The following is a 13,687-nucleotide window of genomic DNA, read 5'->3' as shown; positions in this document are numbered from 1 at the left end:
ACGTCATGTTCTCACAGCGTCGACAGTCAATCCTGACCATGCTGCGTTCAGGAGCAACGGGAGAAAAGGGCGTCTGCAGGACGGTCGTCGTTCAGTCTGTTTACCCACAATGCAATGGGAACTAGTGAGCGACAATTAAAGTAAATGAAAAGGCAGCTCAGCATCGACCACATTGATTTATTGATTAGTTTCAGTAAGAGGAGCAGCGATTGGTTCCAGATAAATATCAACACAACACATGATAGCAGACACACAACAGCAAGCAGTTGCATGCAGGAGAGACGACACTGACATCACACAACACAATACTGAGGTCTAACACTTCAGCAAACGTCAACACAATTTCACAATAAAAGCTGGACAACAACACCGAGCCGCACCAGGAGCGCCACCTGCAGGCAGCAGTGATTTATTCTCCTCCACTCAGCAACATCTCATCTCCTCAATGTTCTACCAAGTAGATCAGATTAGATACTTCCTTCATTCTGGGTTAGGGTTAGCTAGGGTTGGCTAGGGTTAGCTAGGGTTGGTTAGGGTTGGCTAGGGTTGGTTAGGGTTGGCTAGGGTTAGCTAGGGTTGGCTAGGGTTGGTTAGGGTTAGCTAGGGTTGGCTAGGGTTGGCTAGGGTTAGCTAGGGTTGGTTAGGGTTAGCTAGGGTTGGTTAGGGTTAGCTAGGGTTGGCTAGGGTTAGCTAGGGTTGGTTAGTGCTGCTCTGGCATCACCACATCCAAACCAAACAGAAGCAGAACCTCAAGAATCTCAGTTCACATTCAGTGCACATTACAACCACCAAGTGCCTTTAAACAAGGTTCAGAGTAGAATATCTAAACTACACACCGTGTTCACACCATGAGGACACCGCCCTGTGCTGCCATCTAGTGTCCAACTGGAATAACACACTTATCATGATTTCTAGCTGGGGTTACATCATGTTTCCAGACTAGGACCAGGACCAGGGCCCGGGCCAGACTAGGACCAGGGCCCGGGCCAGACTAGGACCAGGCCCAGGACCAGACTAGGACCAGGGCCAGGCCCAGGACCAGGTCTACATGGCTAGACTGACAGCATGGTGCAGGTTCTAGGTCTAATACATAAAGATACTGAACTTGCAGTTGACGACTACTGAACTCACAACATCAACAACAACAACAACAACACAGAACCACCAGCAGCTCTGGCCCCCTTAATGCCACCAAGACCAGGTCCACCTGGTGGGGAGGAGGCTCCTGGTTGGACCGCCGGTGCTCTCTTCTTCTTCTTCTTCTTCTTCTTCTGGGCGGGGCTCACAGGATGCTCTCCCGCTCCTCACCGAAGGTGACGGTGTCGGAGGACACGGTGCAGATCTCCGGGGGGTCTCCAGGTTTCAGGCCCCTCTTCAGGTGGACCACCCGCACGTTCTCGTTGTTGGGGCCGAGGCGGGCAGTGGAGGCGCTGGAGGTGGGCGAGATGATGATGTCAGCGGTGGAGGAGGAGGTGGAGGTGGTGTTGTTGGGGCTGGAGGCGGAGGTGGAGGTGGAGGTGGAGGTGGAGCCCTCTGCTGGCTGGCGCTGGCGGTTGGCGTTGTTGTTGAGCGTGACGTTGCTGGGCGTGCGGTTGAGGTTGAAGGACCTCCAGCTGCTCTCCTCGGGGCTGCTGGCCAGCAGGCTGCACTGGTCCTCGGAGCAGATGGACATGCGGGCCACGGCCGGGTCCTGCAGGCCGCTGAGGCTGCCGGGAAGGCCGCCGCCCCCCCGCTGCTTGGCGTCCAGCTGCGACAGGTCGGCCTCCTCGTCCTGCAGCGAGTGGTTGGGCGAGCTCTCGCTGGAGCGCACGCCCGAGTCCGACGAGTCCTTCTTGTCCAGCGGGGAGTCCGCCAGGTAGTCCTTCCCCTTCAGGGCCAGCAGGGGGCCCCCGGGGGGGGCGCGGCCCTCCGCCACCGCCGCCCTCTTCAGCGGCCCGTTGTCCGACTCCTCGGACTCGTCGTCGTCGCTGGTCAACTTCTGGTAGCGCGGCCCGCCACCGGCCTTCAGCTTGAGCTCAGCGGCGCCCTGGAAGAGGCCGCCCCCCCCGCCAGCGCCCTTGTCGCTGCCGCCAGAGGTCTTGCGGGTGAGCAGGGACTTGGAGGAGCCGTGGTCGCCCCGCTCGTCCTCCTCAGTGATGGGGTCCAGGCCATCGCTGGGGGCGGAGTCCTGGTTCTCGGCCTTGCTGCCGGTCTTCTTCGCGGCTCTGCGGCCGTCCGCCTCCACGCCATCGCCGCTCCTGTCCTCCGACGATGACGTCATGAACTGCGCCGGCTGCGGTTGGACGGGCCGCTCGCCGCCGGCCCCGCCCAGCTCCAGCTGGGACATCTGGGCGATGTACTCCTGGTAGGCGCTGCGGTACTCGGCCTGCTGCATGTCGGTCAGACGCCCGATGTCGTTGGACGACTCCTGCGAGTTGAGGCTGGTCATGCTGGCCGTGCGCTGAGCGCCCCCCTGAGGACATGCAGGGGATGGACAGTTAGCAGTGCCTGCTGTGGGGGGGTTAGGGGGGGCAAGGGGGGAGGGGGGGGGGCTCCACACTCACCATCCAGACGGCGTTGCTGTGCCGCGCCTCCTCCAGCCCGGCGGTGCTCAGCTCCTCGAAGCTCAGGTTGAAGCTGTACATCTCGCCGCTGGCGGCGCCGGCGTGGGGCGGAGCCAGAGCTCGCCTGCCGCCCTCGGCGTGGCCGGCCAGCACGCTGCCTTGCTCACTGGCTGCTTCCTCCTGGAGAACCTGGCTCTCCATGTGACGCATGTCCAGAACCTTCAGCAGCACACACACACACACACACACACACACACACACACACACACACACACACACACTCAGTCTACGTCGTCATGGCAACCTGCAGCTGAGGGGGGGGGGGCTCACCATGGCTCTGAAGAGCTGCCAGTCGCCAAAGTTCATGTTCATCTCCTTCTTCAGCTCGTCCAGGTGACACTGCGACAGCACGCGGCCGTTGACGTTGGCCTGGGAGACAGAACCCACCAATCAGATCGCAGCGCCGCCACCACCTCACCACCAGCTTCATCGGCGCGCCGCTCGCACCTTCCTGACGGTGGCGCTGTACTGTCCCGTCATGCTCTGGTCCATGCCCTCCATCTGCCGCACGCGCTCGCACACGGCCTCCGTGCTCATGGAGCTGAGCAGCACGCCGGGCGCTGCCGACACCACCGAGCCCTGCTGGCCAATCAGAGAGGGGGAGGGGCGGGGCTTAGCGCCAGCTCGTCAACACAGAGAGGGAGTGGGAACGGTGAGTCTGTGTGCAAACAGGAAGTGATGCGGCTGCCATTCCCAGAGGCTAAAGGTTAAACTGCTGAACTTCAGGGAGTGAGTGAAGGAACAGTGGAAGAGGGCGGGGGGGTTAAACCCAGGCGGGGTGCATGCTGGGAGTCGTAGGCAGAGCAGAGGGAGGCAAATAAGAAGAGGCAGGAGCGACAGACCAGTACCTGGGTCCTCCTGAGGGATGAAGTCTTAGACTGCACAGGAGGGAGGGACAGACAGACAGACAGACAGACAGATGAGAAAGCAGCTGCAGGACAAAGATGGCTGACAGAGTGGGCGGAGTCAGTTGAGGTCACATGGTCACCAGCAAGCTAAGGTTTGGAAACTACAGAAGCCCCGAGTGGACAAAACACCAGAAAGTACAGGAGCAAAGGAAAACAGCAAGAATGTGCGGTCACATGATCAACATGAGCGATGACATCATCAGCTATGGCCTCCATCATTGGTGGTTTCACCTCCAGCTGTCAAACAGTCAAGTCAGGAGGCGTCACTCTGCCACCAGGGGGCGCTTGTTTTACTCACAGGCATGGCCGGGGCGTCCCTGACGCTGGCTTTGGGAGGCGGGCGTGGGTGGAGGTGAGATGTGTAGGTGGAGACCATGAGTGGGCGTGGCAGCTGGTAAAGGTGGTGGGGGAAATATGGCTGAGGGGGGAGGGGCAAAACATCAAAGAAATGACCATGGAGACACAACCAACCAATGAGAGGAGACGAAGCAAACAAAACAAAAACAAAGAAAAAGAAACAAAAAACACAAAAAGCACTGCGAAGGATTCTTCTTCTACTGGTGGCCCACTGCCTGAGCTAACAGCTAGCTGGCGGCTAACAGTTCCTCTCCACTCCACGCTCCAGGGACTCCAGCCACTAAGCTGAGCCGAGCTGAGCCGAGCTGAGCTAGCACTTCCTGTCGCAGCTGATGACCTCCGACCAGGAGGGGGCGCTGTCAGAGCACAGTGACTCACCCGGTTGTAGAAGGGGTGCTGGGGGCCGGCCAATCCGCTGAAGTAGCTGCTGTGTGGCTGTGGCGAGGCCCCGCCCCCTCCGGCCGGCCCGCTGAAGGAAGCGGAGGGCGAGCAAGACACGGCCGAGTACAGCGAGGGGGGGCGCACCGGCGCCTCCTGCAGGGGGTAGCTGACACCACCCAGGTTCATCTGCTCCCGAGCAGCACGAACATCTGGAGGAGGAAAAGGAGAACAGCACCCACCGCTGGATGAGCCAGAGCAGCGCAGGACAGAGTCCACAAGTCCCAGTGCAACCAGTAGGAGAGGAGGACCAAGACCCCCAGTCTGATCCTCCACCCGTTCTGGGTTAGGGTTAGGGTTGGTCTAAGGGGTTTATTAACGTTTGCTCCAACTCTCTGCTAGCTGCTAGCCTACTGCAGCTAGCCTCAGGTTAGCCTAAGCTAGCCTCAGGTTTGATGATGGTTCTTCTTCTTCTTCCGAACCAGGAATAAATGTGACCTTGTGTCTCAAGTTTAGTGGCAGAGGTTTTGATGACATCATCGGAATAAATCGATCACAGATGATACAAACTGTTCTGTTTGGATGCCATAATTTGCCTCATTATTAACACTTTATGTGCTGTGTACATTTGAATCATTGATTGTGAATTTTGAATCCTTTGAATTTTGAATCCTTTGAACAGAGAACGGTTTGAACGGAGAGTCTATGGTGTCTGGACCAGCGACTCTCCCAGAGGTTCCTGTGGGCGGCGACCCGGCCCACCTGCGATGATCTCCCTCAGCTTGGGGTCCAGGTTGACGGTGCAGGGCAGGAAGGTGCGGAGGTCCCGGGCCGTCAGGACGGGGGTCCTGGAGGACAGGAAGACCTCGAAGCCGCGCACGTCACCGTCGATCTCCAGCAGCGGCTCCACGTCCTTGGTGGTGGGGATGTTCTTGCTCACCCTGAGGGGGAGGAGACAGGGGGAGGGGCGTCAGAGAGGCTCCACCCACACGGCCAACTGCCCCTCCCCCACCCAGCTGACCTCTCGTAGATGGTCTTGAGGGGGGCCTGGTCGGGGACCCCGTCGGTCTCCTCCAGGTAGAGGAGCAGCCAGGAGGTTCTGTAGGGCCACTGCTCCGTCAGGTTGATCCACGACGCCAGCCGGTCCCAGTTGAAGCTGATCTGATTGGCTCTCAGCAGGCGGCCTGCGGGGGGGGGTTATTATCACAACTGGATACCAGACTGGCAACATGGCAGCACGACGAGTCTTTCCCCAAGTGGCCACTGGAGGTACTGCAGCTTAAAACCCCATTTTAATCTTTCAAAATAAAAGGCCAGAAAAAAATCTCAGAAGAGAGTTTTAAATTCCCGCTGTCGTCACAGCTCCTTCTGATTGGCTGACGCGCCCTGATGCATCATGGGAGTTCCAGAGGCCGGAAGTGAAGTGGCACTACTGCTCCCTGCTCTATGGAGTAGAGTGGAAGTGGAGCAGGAAGAGGAGCAGGGAGTGGAACAGGAAGAGGAACAGGAAGAGGAACAGGAAGTGGAACAGGAAGAGGAACAGGAAGTGGAACAGGAAGAGGAACAGGAAGAGGAACGGGAAGAGGAGCAGGAAGAGGAGTAGGAACAGGAAGAGGAGCAGGAAGTGGAGCAGGAAGTGGAACAGGAAGAGGAGCAGGAAGTAGAGCAGGAAGTGGAACAGGAAGAGGAACAGGAAGAGGAACAGGAAGTGGAACAGGAAGTGGAGCAGGAAGTGGAACAGGAACAGGAACAGGAAGAGGAACAGGAAGTGGAGCAGGAAGAGGAACAGGAAGAGGAACAAGAAGAGGAAATGGAACAGGAAGAGGAGCAGGAAGTGGAGCAGGAAGAGGAACAGGAAGAGGAACAGGAAGTGGAACAGGAAGTGGAGCAGGAAGAGGAACAGGAGGAGGAACAGGAAGTGGAGCAGGAAGAGGAGCAGGAAGAGGTCCAGTGGCCTCTCTGTCCCTCACCTGTGACGGAGACGATGTTGAGCAGCCTCCTCATGGTCTGCGGGCTGATGTCACTGAACCAGTCCTCCGTCACCATCAGCTTGGTCAGGTCGAAGGACATCTGCCGGGTCACCGAGCGCTGCACCTGCCGCCGCCGGTAGGTGTCCTGCTCACACCACCAGGGGGCGGTCACATGACCAAAACAACGTAAAGAAATCAACCCATGAATCGTGAGCTGAAGAATGGTGACCGATGGTCACGTGACTGATGGTCATGTGACTCACCCGGCGGTTCAGTGTGGTCCTGCTGCCGAACTTGGTCAGCTCGCCCAGACTGTGCTGAGACAACTTCCTGTCCAGCTCCTCGTGCCAGCCTGCACACACACACACACACACACACACACACACACTCAGTCATTGAGCTTCCCTCAGCTGACCCCTCCTCCTCCTCCCCCTGCCCCCCCTCCCTACCGTCAGCGGCGGTGGCGTCCCCGTTGGCGGGCGCTGGCCCTGCAGTGGCCGTGGCGGTGCAGAGCTTCCTGGCGGTGGAGAGCCCCCTGCTGTTGAGGAAGACCGGCAGGTGCACGATGTTCCTCATGTAGTCGTGGCCGTTGATGTTGGAGTCTCGCAGGACGCTGTTGAGGTTCTGGTTGATGGCCTTGATGATGATGTGAGGGTCACTGGCGAAGATGGAGATGAACGGGCCCTTGGAGAACAGCACCCGCACCTGCAGGGGGGAGGGTCAGGGGTCAGGGGTCAGGGGTCAGTCAAGACGACGTTTCCTCTCTTTTCCCTGTCCCTTAGAAGCAAAGAAGCAAATCTTATCTTTCCCTCTACTTTTGACCCCTGACCCCTGACCTTCACTCACCGTGTCCAGCATCTGCAGGACCTTGTCCTGCTCGCAGGAGTCCAGGCCGTCGATGACCACCGCCAGCCTGGTCTGGTGCTGCGTGAAGCCGTCGATGGTCTTGGCCATCTTAGCCATCAGCTCCACCTCGTTCTTCAGCACCTGCAGGGGGCGCCACAGTCACTCTGCTGCTGCTGCTGCTGCTAGTTTGGATTTTTGTGGAGTAAATTTGGGTCTTTGCGACTTAATGATAAGGAAAAAAATGATGATGGTCCTGAGACTCCACGGCTGTGGGCCAATCAGAGGGAGTGGGCGGGGACAGCTGAGCCACGAGCTCACCTTGACTCGGCTTAGTGGTGTTTGTGTGCCTGTTGTTTGTTTGTTTTTGTTTTAACTGTAGCACTACAACACAACAGATCTGTCAGCCAATCACAGCAAAGTTCCCCGTCTGGATGTGACTTGGTCGCTCTGACCGCCATTCCCCACTGGCCCCACCCACCTTCATAAAGCCCTCGCTCTTCAGCTTGTGCATCCTGTTGGCGGCGCTGTGGAGCCTCTTCCTCTGCGAGTGCAGCACCGAGTCGGTCACCTGCCACCAGGTGCGGCAGTTGAGCACCAGCGCCAGGCCCACCACGCTGGCCACGCCCATCAGCACGGCGTTGAGCGTGCGGTTGTCGCCGTCCAGCCGGAAGATGGCGAGCAGCAGGAGGCCGCAGAGCAGACAGGAGAGCACCAGCAGGAAGAGCAGGAAAGAGGGAACGCAGCAGGTCTTCTTCCACTTCCTGTTACCTGAGGGGGCCAGGGGAGGAGTTAGAGTGAGTGAGAGTGAGAGAGAGTGAGAGAGTGACAGTGACAGTGAGAGTGAGAGTGAGTGAGAGTGAGAGAGAGTGAGAGGGAGTGACAGTGAGAGTGAGAGAGAGAGGAAGAGTGAGAGAGAGTAACAGTGAGAGTGAGAGTGAGTGAGAGTGAGAGAGAGTGACAGTGAGAGATAGAGTGAGAGATAGAGTGAGAGAGAGTGTGAGTGAGAGTGAGAGAGAGAGGGAGAGTAGGAGAGAGGGAGTGACAGTGAGAGTGAGTGAGAGAGAGAGTGAGAGAGAGAGAAGGAGTGAGAGTGACAGAGAGTGAGAGAGAGTGAGAGAGAGAGTGAGAGAGAGTGAGAGAGAGTGAGAGAGAGTGAGAGTGAGAGAGAGTGAGAGAGAGTGTCTCACCCTGGGTCTCCTCGGTCTTGAACACCCTGAAGAGTCGTGTGGCCAGGAAGCCAAACTCTCTCTCGCAGGCGTCAGACAGCGTGGCGATCATCTCGGCCATGGACGTCTCCCCGCCCACACTGGAGAGACGGTTGTAGTCTGTGAACAGGAACCTGGGGGGAGGAGCAACATGACATCATCACCATCTGTCAGGAGCACCACCATCATCACCATCACCATCATCATCACCACCATCATCATCACCATCATGATGATGTCACCGTGGTTACCTGACAGGAAGTGCTCTGGTGCTCTGCTCTGGCAGCTCAGGTGGGTTGACAAACATCAGTCTGAGCAGCAGCTCCAGGTAGCCGATGTGTCGAGCCAAGCGGGTGCTGAGAAGCCACGCCCACGTCCAGCTCTCGCCCTCTCGCCGCCCGCCAAAGTAGACCACCACTGGGGAGGGAGAGGATAGAGGGTCATCACGAGCAGCGGGAGGAGGAGAGCAGCGGTTGGCTGGTCGGTGTGGAGGTGGGCGGGGCTCCGTACCAAAGAAGAGGTAGAGCAGAGCGAGCAGGCTGAGGGCCACGGCCAGAGCCAGGCGGGCGTCCACGCTGAAGCCCAGGACCACGGCCACACCAGCACACAGCAGCACGGAGAGCAGAACCAGCAGCCAGGAGAAGCTGAAGAGAGGCTGCACCTGCTGGCCAGCAAAGGTCTTCATCTCATCTGGAGGAGGAGGAGGAGCAAGAGGAGGAGGAGGAGGAGCAGGAGGAGGAGGAGGAGCAGGAGGAGGAAGAGCAGGAGCAAGAGGAGGAGGAGGAGGAGCAGGAGGAGGAGGAGGAGCAAGAGGAGGAGGAGGAGGAGCAGGAGGCAGAGGTTAGTGTGTGTTGTCCTGCTCCTCCTCCTGCTGCTCCTCCTGCTCCACTCACCCTCCAGCTTCTTGAGCAGGAAGGACTTGCCGCTGCCCCACTGGGCGTACAGGCCCACACAGATGGGGGGCTGCATGGTGGGCTCACTCAGGATGTCTGCCAGCGCCGAGCTGTACAGGTCGTAGCCCAGCATGTCACCGTCCGTCTCCGAGGGAGACAGGTGTCCTGCACACAGAGGGGGGAGGTCAGTGGGGGTCAGTGGAGGTCAGTGGGGGTCAGTTGTGGTCAGTGGAGGTCAGTGGGGGTCAGTGGAGGTCACTGGAGGTCAGTGGGGGTCACTGGAGGTCAGTGGGGGTCAGTGGGGGTCAGGTACATACGGGCTCCAAAGATCTGCGTCAGGATGCTCTTCTGGTGGCTGCAGTCCACGTTGTAGGGCGTCTCGCCTGCCTTGTTGGGCCGGTACAGCAGACGGCCGTCCTTGGGGTTCCGGAGGAGGAGCTCAGCCAGGCGCCGGCTCCGCCCCCGGATGGCGATGTGGAGCGGCGTGTCCCCTTTCTGGAGGAGGCAAAGCAGGAAGTCAGGGAGGGTCACGTGACCTCGGGTGCCTCAGGTGAAGGTGTTCTGCTGGTCACGTGGTTCTGCTGGTCACGTGACCTCGGGGGTTCTCCCTGGCCCACCTTGTCCACGGCGGAGACCTTGGCTCCTTTGTCCAGCAGCAGCTCCACGATGTCCACGTTCCTCATCTTGGTGGCCTTGATCAGAGGAGTCTCTCCGTCCTGGAACAGCAGGGGGTGTGGTGAGACACACCTGCCGCTGCCTGTGTGAGTGTGTGAGTGTGTGTCTGTGTGTAGGCTGTTGTGCGTCACCTTGGTGCAGGTCTCGGTGTCGGGGTTGCACTGCAGGATGTCCCTCACCATGGTGGAGTTCCCCTTCTCCACCGCCCAGTACAGCGCCGTCTTGTTGTCCTGCACACACACACACACACACACACATTACACTCCGTCTCTTACACACACACAGGTAAACACACACACACACAGAGACACACACACACACACACCTGTCCTCTGATGTCGATGTCGGCGTACTTGTGCAGCAGAGCTCGAACGATCTCCACGTGGCCGCCCCTCACTGCCCCGATCAGCACCGTGTCCCCGCTCTGCACACACACACACACACACACACACACACACACACACACACACACACACACACACACACACACACACACACAGGGTGAGGCGGTGTCCAGCGGCCGCTGGGGTCATGTGACAGCTGTGGGTCATGTGACCGACCCGGTCGGGGATGTTGACGTAGGTGCCGGCGTCCAGCAGGTCCTGCACGATGTCGGTGAAGCCCTCCTTGGCGGCGATCATCAGCGCCGTGTTGCCGTCCTTGTCCGTCATGTTGACGTTGGGGCTTCGCTTCAGCAGCTCCTTCACCACCTCGCCGTAGCCCCCCCGCACCGCCACGATCAGCGCCGTCATCGAGTTCTGCCCGAGACACGGCTCACGTCACACACACACACACACACACGCCGCGTGATCGCCCGCCGAGCAATCAGAGAGGAGGAAGAAGAAGAAGAAGAAGAAGAAGAAGTAGTACCGCCCCCTCCTGGTCGACGTCGGCGCCGTTCTCCAGCAGGTGCATCACGCAGTCAAAGTGTCCCTTCCTGGAGGCCCAGATCAGAGGGGTGGTCCCGTACTGACACACACACACACACACACACACACACACACACACACACACACACACACACACGGTAACTGTGTGCTGCTCATGTGGAGACCACTGGTGTGTGTGTGTGTAGTTGTGTTCACCTTGTCGGAACAGTTGACCTTTGCCCCAGAGGTCAGCAGCAGCTTGACGATGTCGGCGTGTCCTCGTCCTGCCGCCCAGATGATGGGATACACACTGTACTGCTGACACACACACACACACGCACACACACACAGTTGATATACGCACATCCATGTTGTTTGTCTGTGTGTTTTCTGGTGTTGTGTTGTGTGCGAGTGTCGCAGTGTGTTGTGTTGAGTGTTGTGTGTTGTGTGTGTGTGTCTGACCTGTCCTGTGGTGTTGGGGTTGGCTCCGCTCTCCAGCAGCAGCTGTGTGACCTCCAGACGACCTTTGTAGGCGGCCCACATCAGGGCTGTCCATCCCCCCTGGAAGAAAGAATACACACACACACACACACACACACACACACACACACACACACACACACACACACACACACACACACACCAGCCAGCTAACAGTTAGCAATGAATCAATGAAGGGGGGGGGGGGCGACCAAGTTTGCACTTGGCCACTTGTAACTGTTTTGGGGGATCGTATCACAAGTACGCATCTTGAAGCTGTTAGCACTTAGCATTAGCATTAGCATGCGTCTCCAGCGAGCCACTTGTGATCGCATTAGTGCATTTTTAACCACTAGGGGGCAGTAAAGAGCAAAACCACGGCGAGTTTCACCTGAAAGCGAATAAGAATCAACTTCCTGTTTGCGGTTTTAATTCTACTGCAGCTGGTATGGATCAGAACCAGGAGTAACGACTGGTGGGACAGAGTGTGTGTGTGTGTGTGTGTGTGTGTCACCATGTCGCGGTGCTCGATGTAGGCGCTGTTCTCCAGCAGCTCCTTCACGACGTCCATGTGACCTTCTTTAGCTGCGCTGATCAGCGCTGACCAGCAGTCCTGTTGTTGCCATGGAAACAGCTGTTAGTGGCCTGTCGCCTAGCAACCGCTGCGTGAGTCTAGGGGGCTGTGTGTGTGTGAGTGTGTGTGAGAGTGTGAGTGTGAGTGAGTGTGAGTGTGCGTGTGTGTGTGTGTGTGTGAGTGCTGACCACGTCGTCCAGGTTGACGTTGGCTCCTCTCCTGATGAGCTCCTGTGTGATGTCCAGGCTGCCCTGCTCGGCCGCCAGCATGAGGGGCGTCTGTCCGTTCTGTTGCACGCACACACACACACACACACACACACACACACACACACACACACACACACACACACACACACAGAGCTCAGCTAATCACATCAATAGACAGTGAGGGAATGGGTGGGTGGGTGGGGGGGGGACGTACGTCGTTGCGTCCGTCCACCTCCTTGAAGCGGTCCAGGTGGGCTCGCAGGGCCGCCAGGTTCTCGTCCTCCACGTAGCTGAAGAGGTTCTGGATGGCCAGCGTGGTCATCTTGATGGATGTGGTGGTGTCCATGGTGGCGTCCGCTCACTGCGCCCCCTGCTGGAGGGACAGGGAGCAATGCATCAGCGTCAGGTTGATTTTGTTTTGTTTTTTTCCTCCCAGCATGCAACAGTCTGGAGGTGATGGTAATGGTGGGCGGAGCTTCAGGTCTGATGACGTCACGGAGCACATCCACCCAACTCTCAGTCATCAACAGCAGCCAATCACAGCTCGACTCAGAGCCGACGCAATAATCAGAAAATCAAATCAGTGAAAATCAGGAAGGCTGCGTTCATATTTCACAATAAAATGCTGCCGTGATTCCATGTTGAATAAAATATCAAAGCATTCTTCAACATCAGCTGCAGCTCTGACTGATTTAAAATCCACGCGGTCTCCACCTTGGTTTTCACTTGGATGAGAATCAAGCGCTCATTTGAGGCCGCCCTGCCCGCCGTCCCCTAGCAACAGCGAGCTGACAGGAGGTAACGCAGCGTTACCGAGTAACGAGCGGAATCCGTCGGTAACGTGAACAACCTTGACGGCGTCGCTCGGTCATGAAGTCATTTCGACGCAACATTAAAAAAAAATTAAAATTAAAATGTGAGAAAAATTAAACGGAGAAAAGGTCGAATCTGTTCGGAACCGGTCCGCCGCTTTAGTCCCACTTAGTCGCTGATCCCGCGGTGACGTCAGAGGATGCTGAATTAAAAGCGACTCGTTACCTGAACAAAGAGAAAGGTTCGGGTCCGGGTTCGGGCTGCGGTGCCGGGTGTCGGGTGTTCGGTGTCTGCCGGGGTTCGGGCGGCAGTTCTGCGGTCAGTGTCGCAGCTCCGCAGCCATCTTGGTTCGACCAGCAGCAGAAGCAGCAGCAGCGGAGGTTCCGCAGGGAGCCAATCACAGCACCAGCAAGCTGGCCGACACCACCCGGGTGCTTCCGCCGAGACCTGTCAAAATAAAAGCCCGAGGGAGTGGGCCCCGAGCCGGGCTCCTATTGAGGGACGGACCGCCAGGTTCTTGGGGTTCTTCCGGGTTCTCCGGGTCAGTGTGGCCTCCACCGACCAGCCTGGACTGGTTCCGCTCCAATCAACACCTGCTTTGTTTCCATCTTATGTCCCCCAACAGGAAGCTCTATAATCAGGCTGTTATTGTCTAGAGAAACGCAGCAACAAAAACCTTCAAACTTCCGGTGTCCAGGAAAATCACCCCCGCCCTTGTTTTCCTGATGCCACACAATGGAATGTGCTCGCGCGCGCGCGCGTGTGTGTATGCAGAATGCGGCACCTGAATGATGGAGAGTTGATTGGGTTTCACATCTTGACCTGATCGCAGCAGGGCAGAGAGAGAGAGGGAGGCTGAACGCAGCAGACCCTCAGTGTAAAACCTGATCATGTCACACTAGAACAT

General features: G+C 57.8%; 1 protein-coding gene across 7 annotated transcripts; it reads right to left on the bottom strand.

Moving 5' to 3' along the window:
- Nucleotides 1–706: 706 nt before the first annotated feature.
- kidins220b (kinase D-interacting substrate 220b) lies at nt 707–13,176 on the bottom strand. Of its 7 annotated transcripts, none has more exons than XM_076017222.1 (30): nt 13,006–13,176; nt 12,182–12,340; nt 11,947–12,045; nt 11,699–11,797; nt 11,167–11,265; nt 10,921–11,022; nt 10,706–10,804; nt 10,396–10,593; nt 10,161–10,259; nt 9,967–10,065; nt 9,778–9,876; nt 9,478–9,655; nt 9,161–9,325; nt 8,778–8,957; nt 8,519–8,684; nt 8,250–8,401; nt 7,541–7,830; nt 7,063–7,203; nt 6,666–6,921; nt 6,480–6,568; nt 6,217–6,361; nt 5,268–5,430; nt 5,009–5,187; nt 4,247–4,458; nt 3,810–3,929; nt 3,452–3,481; nt 3,051–3,182; nt 2,874–2,972; nt 2,544–2,762; nt 707–2,452 (listed from the first exon to the last, which is right to left on the bottom strand). In XM_076017222.1, exons 2-30 carry the CDS (start codon nt 12,311–12,313, stop codon nt 1,283–1,285), a joined length of 5,211 nt encoding a protein of 1,736 aa, XP_075873337.1. In that variant the 5' UTR covers nt 12,314–12,340; nt 13,006–13,176; the 3' UTR covers nt 707–1,282. The 7 variants fall into 7 exon arrangements, with proteins under 7 accessions (XP_075873337.1, XP_075873339.1, XP_075873338.1 ...); XM_076017224.1 differs by having other exon boundaries at nt 10,921–11,019; XM_076017223.1 differs by having other exon boundaries at nt 12,182–12,337.
- Nucleotides 13,177–13,687: the final 511 nt, after the last annotated feature.

This window comes from Nelusetta ayraudi, unplaced genomic scaffold (assembly GCF_046127955.1).
Source record: "Nelusetta ayraudi isolate G7.1 ecotype Tasmania unplaced genomic scaffold, CSIRO-AGI_Nayr_v1 ptg000284l, whole genome shotgun sequence".
Lineage (NCBI taxonomy): Eukaryota > Metazoa > Chordata > Actinopteri > Tetraodontiformes > Monacanthidae > Nelusetta > Nelusetta ayraudi.
Note: the sequence above shows the minus strand (reverse complement) of the source record. Positions and strands in the feature narration are given on the sequence as shown.

Excerpts from the sequence above, each read along its gene's own strand:
- kidins220b (XM_076017222.1), bottom strand. The coding sequence starts at position 12,313 with ATGGACACCACCACATCCATCAAGATGACCACGCTGGCCATCCAGAAC. Across the intron at positions 10,066-10,160 it reads ACATCGACATCAGAGGACAG|GACAACAAGACGGCGCTGTA; the intron begins GTGTGTGTGTGT and ends GTGTGTGTGCAG. Across the intron at positions 9,326-9,477 it reads GACGCAGATCTTTGGAGCCC|GACACCTGTCTCCCTCGGAG; the intron begins GTATGTACCTGA and ends CTCTGTGTGCAG.